Source organism: Apium graveolens, unplaced genomic scaffold (assembly GCF_009905375.1).
Source record: "Apium graveolens cultivar Ventura unplaced genomic scaffold, ASM990537v1 ctg1151, whole genome shotgun sequence".
Classification (NCBI taxonomy): Eukaryota; Viridiplantae; Streptophyta; class Magnoliopsida; order Apiales; family Apiaceae; genus Apium; species Apium graveolens.
In genome coordinates this window covers 43,341-49,815 of record NW_027417117.1, presented here as the reverse complement: position 1 = coordinate 49,815, position 6,475 = coordinate 43,341, and the positions used below count along the sequence as shown (strand labels likewise).

The window sequence follows — 6,475 nt, the reverse complement described above, 5'->3', positions numbered from 1 at the left end:
CCATAGGGATAAATTATGAAAAGATATCCATAAAACGGGCCGCCTTAATTTTTATTCCATACCTCGTGTACTACTACCTACGAGAATTATTCGATAACCCAGTTCCATTCGTTTCAGCCCCGATTCACTTATGGACGACCCCAAATAAATGCGAATGCAATTTTATAAATCCATAGGGATAAATTATTAGAAGATATCCATAAAATGGGTTGCCTCAATTTTTGCTCAATACCTCATGTACTACGCCTAGAGAATTATTCGAAAATCTAGTTTCATTCGTTTCAGCCCCGATTCACTTACGGACGACCCCAAATAAACGAGAATGCATTATCATAAATACATAGGGATAAATTATTAGAAGATATCCATAAAACTGGCCGCCTCAATTTTTGCTCCATACCTCGTGCACTACTACTGCCTACTAGAATTATTCGGAAACCCAGTTCCATTCGTTTTAGCCCTGATTCATTTACGGACGACCCCAAATAAATGAAAATGTAATTTCATAAATCCATAGGGATAAATTATGAAAAGATATCCATAAAACGGGCCGCCTCAATTTTTGCTCCATACCTCGTGTACTACTGCCTACGAGAATTATTCGGAAACCCACTTCCATTCGTTTCAGCCCCGATTCACTTACGGACGACCCCAAATAAACGCGAATGCAATTTCAATAATTTATAGGGATAAATTATGAAGAAATATCCATAAAATGGGCCACCTCAAATTTTTCACCATACCTCGTATACTACTGCCTACGAGAATTATTCGGAAAGCTAGTTCCATTCGTTTCAGCCCCGATTCACTTATGGACGACCACAAATAAACGAGAAGCCCTGCAGGCTGAGGTTGGATTGCCAGTAGACAGTGAAGTCCCTGTTATAGGCTTTATTGGGAGACTAGAAGAACAAAAGGGATCTGATATTCTTGCAACAGCTATCTCTGGATTCATAGACGAGGAAGTACAGATAATAGTTTTAGTAAGCATTTTGAAGTATTTGAGCCGAACCTCATTAGCTTATAATTCAAACAAGTAAGAAGTTCTTTACTGATGGTTGTTTTATCGCATTACTCAGGGGACTGGAAAACAGCAAATGGAGAAGCAGCTCGAGCAGTTGGAGATATTATACCCAGACAAGGCCAGAGGAGTGGCAAAGTTTAATGTTCCGTTGGCCCATATGATCACAGCCGGGGCTGATTTTATGATTGTTCCTAGTAGATTTGAACCCTGTGGTCTCATCCAGTTGCATGCAATGCGCTATGGAACAGTAAGATAAACCTGAAATTATCTCCACCAACATAACATTATATTTGTATCGACTGCAATCATGTAACATTTAACCATCCACTGCAGGTACCCATAGTTGCATCAACTGGTGGGCTAGTGGATACAGTCAAAGAAGGTTATACAGGGTTTCAGATGGGAGCCTTTAATGTTGAAGTAAGAACCTCCTTTTACGTCAAACAACCAGATGATTTTGTTTCCAAATTTAATGTAAACCGATGCTCAATCTACATATATTGTATTGTTTCCAGTGTGAAACAGTTGATCCCGCAGATGTCATGGCAATTGTGACAACTGTGAAAAAAGCAATAACAACTTATAGAACTTCATCTTTAACCAAGATGATCATGAATTGCATGGCTCAAGATCTATCATGGAAGGTTAGCATAAAAATGCACTTCTGCAAAACATTTGACTAAAATTACTGAATAAAGTGATCCATGAAACTGGAGTCATAACTCGCTGTTAATAGAAGTAACTTTTGACATTGCACAGGGACCTGCAAAGAAGTGGGAGGATGTGTTGTTAAGTTTGGGGGCAGCTGGGAGTGAACCCGGAATTGAAGGTGATGAAATTGCACCTCTAGCAAAGGAAAATGTTGCAACTCCGTGAGGATTTGGAGCTTGAGGCCCTGTGCCAGGTGACTTTATCTCGCCAGTGACAGTGACGGTAGAATGTGTGCCTACTTTTTCTTCCTGCACCTCGCCATATATGTTGGAATTTAAGAAAGCAGGTGTATCGACCTGCCTGCAGTTTTAACAAAAATAATCATACTGTATTATGTTTCTGGAAGTACAAATGTGTAATTCTTGTATTTTTAAAAATTTATATACAAGTGTTGCTGTGTTGTCACAGTCAAAGTGTGCCACTTACCATTGGGGTTAAATGAATAATTCATCACTTTATACATAGTAACTTGCAATTGAGTTACTAAGTAAAAAAAAGTTTTAAGTCAGCTAATGAAAGTACTCTTAAAAAATTTGCGTTGATTTACTCCCGTCAGTCCTGACAAAATTTGTAACGGTTTGCTGAGTTGGTCTTGCTTACACGGCAATACCTGCAAAATCAAACCAACATAACAGCAATTCGACTGAAATAATCAATTGAATCATCACCTCCACTTCCTCTCTCATTTTCACCACTACCTACATCCCCTCTCTGCTCATATTTCCAATCCAGGTTAAAAGAGGAATTGGAAGATATTCATAAATTCATAGGGATAAATTATGAAAAGATATTCATAAATAGGGCCGCCTTAATTTTTGCTCCATATCTCGTGTATTACAGCCTACGAGAATTATTCGGAAACCTAGTTTCATTTGTTTCAGCCCCGATTCACTTAAGAACGTCCCCAAATAAACGCGAACGCAATTTCATGAATCCATAGGGATAAATTATGAAAAGATATCAATAAAACGAGCAGCCTCAATTTTTGCTTCATACCTCGTGTACTGCCTACGAGAATTATACGGAAACCCAGTTTCATTCATTTCAGCCCCGATACACTTACAGACAACCCCAAATAAACGCGAATGCAATTTCTTAAATCCATGGGGATAAATTATTAGAAGATATTCATAAAACGGGCTGCCTCAATTTTTGCTCCATACCTCTTGTACTACTGCCTAGAGAATTATTCGGAAACCCAGTTTCCTTCATTTCAGCTCCGATTCACATACGGACGACCCCAAATAAACGCGAATGCAATTTCATAAATCCATAGGGATAAATTATTAGAAGATATCGATAAAACGGGCCGCCTCAATTTTTGCTCCATACCTCGTGTACTACTATCTACGAGAATTATTCGGAAACCTAGTTCCATTCGTTTCAGCCCCGATTCACTTACGGACGCCCCCAAATAAACGCGAATGTAATTTCATAAATCCATAGGGATAAGTTATGAAAAGATATCCATCAAAAAGGACCGCCTCAATTTTTTCACCATACCTCGTGTACGCCAACAAGAAGTATTCGGAAACCTAGTTCCATTCTTTCAGCCCCGATTCACTTACGGACGACCCCAAATAAACGCGAATGCAATTTCATAAATTCATAGGATAAATTATGAAAAGATATCCATAAAACGGGCTGCCTCAATTTTTGCACCATACCTCGTGTATATACTATCTACGAGAATTATTCGGATACATAGTTCCATTCGTTTCGGCCCCGTTTCACTTTCGGATGACCCCAAATAAACATTAATGCAATTTCATAAATCCATAGGGATAAATTATGAAAAGATATCCATAAATCGGTATGCCTCAATTTTTGCTCCATACCTCGTGTACTACTGCCTACGAGAATTATTCGGAAACCTAGTTCCATTCGTTTCAGCCCCGATTCACTTACGGACATCCCCAAATAAACGCGAACGCATTTTCATAAATCCATAGGGATAAATTATAAAAATTTATCCATAAATCGGGCCGCCTCAATTTTTGCTCCATACCTCGTGTACTACAGCCTACGAGAATTATTCGGAAACCCAGTTCCATTCATTTCAGCCCCGATTCAGTTACGGACGTCCCCAACTAAACGCGAACGCAATTTCATAAATCCATAAGGATAAATTATGAAAAGATATCCATAAATCGGGCCGCCTCAATTTTTGCTCCATACCTCGTGTACTACAGTCTACGAGAATTATTCGGAAACCCAGTTCCATTCGTTTCAGCCCCGATTCACTTACGGACGTCCCCAAATAAATGCGAACGCAATTTCATAAATCCATAGGGATAAATTATGAAAAGATATCAATAAAATGGGCCGCCTCAATTTTTGCTCCATACCTCGTGTACTACTACCTACGAGAATTATTCGGTAACCCAGTTCCATTCGTTTCAGCCCCGATTCACTTATGGACGACCCCAAATAAATGCGAATGCAATTTTATAAATCCATAGGGATAAATTATTAGAAGATATCCATAAAACGGGTTGCCTCAATTTTTGCTCAATACCTCGTGTACTACGCCTAGAGAATTATTCGAAAATCCAGTTCCATTCGTTTCAGCCCCGATTCACTTACGGACGACCCCAAATAAACGAGAATGCAATATCATAAATACATAGGGATAAATTATTAGAAGATTTCCATAAAACTGGATGCCTCAATTTTTGCTCCATACCTCGTGCACTACTACTGCCTACGAGAATTATTCGGAAACCCAGTTCCATTCGTTTTAGCCCTGATTCATTTACGGACGACCCCAAATAAATGTAAATGTAATTTCATAAATCCATAGGGATAAATTATGAAAAGATATCCATAAAACGGGCCGCCTCAATTTTTGCTCCATACCTCGTGTACTACTGCCTACGAGAATTATTCGGAAACCCACTTCCATTCGTTTCAGCCCCGATTCACTTACGGACGACCCCAAATAAACGCGAATGCAATTTCATAAATCCATAGGGATAAATTATTAGAAGATATCCACAAAACGAGTTGCCTCAATTTTTGCTCAATACCTCGTGTCTAAGCCTAGAGAATTATTCGGAAACCCAATTCCATTCGTTTCAGCCCCGATTCACTTACGGACAACCCCAAATAAACGCGAATGCAATTTCATAAATCCATAGGGATAAATTATGAAAATATATCCATAAAATCGGCACGCCTCAATTTTTGCTCCATAACTCGTGTACTACTACTGCCTACGAGAATTATTCGGAAACCTAGTTCCATTCGTTTCAGCCCCGATTCACTTACGGACGTCCCCAAATAAACGCGAACACAATTTCATAAATCCATAAGGATAAATTATGAAAAGATATCCATAAAACGGGCCACCTCAATTTTTGCTCCATACCTCGTGTACTACTGCCCACGAGAATTATTCGGAAACCTAGTTTCATTCATTTCAGCCCCGATTCACTTACGAACGACCCCAAATAAACGCGAATGCAACTTCATAAATCCATAGGGATAAATTATGAAAAGATATGCATAAAACGGGCCGCCTCAATTTTTGCTCCATATCTCGTGTACTACTACTGCCTACGAGAGTTATTCAGAAACCCAGTTCCATTCGTTTCAGCCCCGATTTCAATTACGGACGACCCCAAATAAACGCTAATGTAATTTCATAAATACATAGGGATAAATTATGAAAATATATCCATAAAATGGGCCGCCTCAATTTTTGCTCCATACCTCGTGTACTACTGCCTACGAGAATTATTCGGAAACCTAGTCCCATTCCTTTCAGCCCCGATTCACTTACGGACGTCCCCAAATAAACGCGAATGCAATTTCAAAAATCCGTAGGGATAAATTATGAAAAGATATCCATAAAACGGGCCTCCTCAATTTTTTCACCATACCTCATGTACTACTGCCTACAAGAATTATTCGGAAACCTAGTTCCATTCGTTTCAACCCCGATTCACTTACGGACGACACCAAATAAACGCAAATACAATTTCATAAATCCATAGGATAAATTATGAAAAGATATACATAAAATGGGCCGCCTCCATTTTTGCACCATACCTCGTGTATTACTGCCTACGAGAATTATTCAGATACATAGTTCCATTCGTTTCAGCCCCGATTCACTTTCGGACGACCCCAAATAAACGCAAATACAATTTCAAAAATCCATAGGGATAAATTATGAAAAGATATCAATAAAATGGGCCGCCTCAATTTTTGCTGCACACCTTGTGTACTACTGCCTAGGAGAATTATTCGAAAACTTAGTTGCATTCGTTTCAACCCTGATTTACTTACGGACGACCCAAAATAAACGCGAATGCAATTTTATAAATCCATAGGGATAAATTATTAAAAGATATCCATAAAATGGGTTGCTTCAATTTTTGCTCAATACCTCGTGTACTACGCCTAGAGAATTATTCGGAAATCCAGTTCCATTCGTTTCAGTCCCGATTCAGTTACGGACGACCCCAAATAAACGCGAATATAATTTCATAAATCCATAGGGATAAATTTTTAGAAGATATCCATAAAATTGGCTGCCTCAATTTTTGCTCCATACCTCGTGTACTACTACTCCCTACGAGAATTATTCGAAAACCCAGTTCCATTCGTTTCAGCCCCGATTCATTTACGGACGACGCCAAATAAAAGCGAATGTAATTTCATAAATCCATAGGGATAAATTATGAAAAGATATCCATAAAATGGGCCGCCTCAATTTTTTCTCCATACCTCGTG

At 38.9% G+C, this 6,475-nt stretch overlaps 1 protein-coding gene across 1 annotated transcript; it reads left to right on the top strand.

Annotated features, from left to right (window-relative positions):
• Positions 1–798: 798 nt before the first annotated feature.
• Positions 799–2,142, top strand: LOC141699715 (granule-bound starch synthase 1, chloroplastic/amyloplastic-like; the record flags this gene model as incomplete). Its single annotated transcript, XM_074503566.1, has 5 exons — positions 799–983; positions 1,080–1,271; positions 1,358–1,444; positions 1,540–1,668; positions 1,784–2,142. Coding segments are annotated over 5 exons (710 nt in total), but the record flags the coding sequence as incomplete, so codon positions are not given.
• Between the last annotated feature and the right edge of the window lie 4,333 nt (positions 2,143–6,475).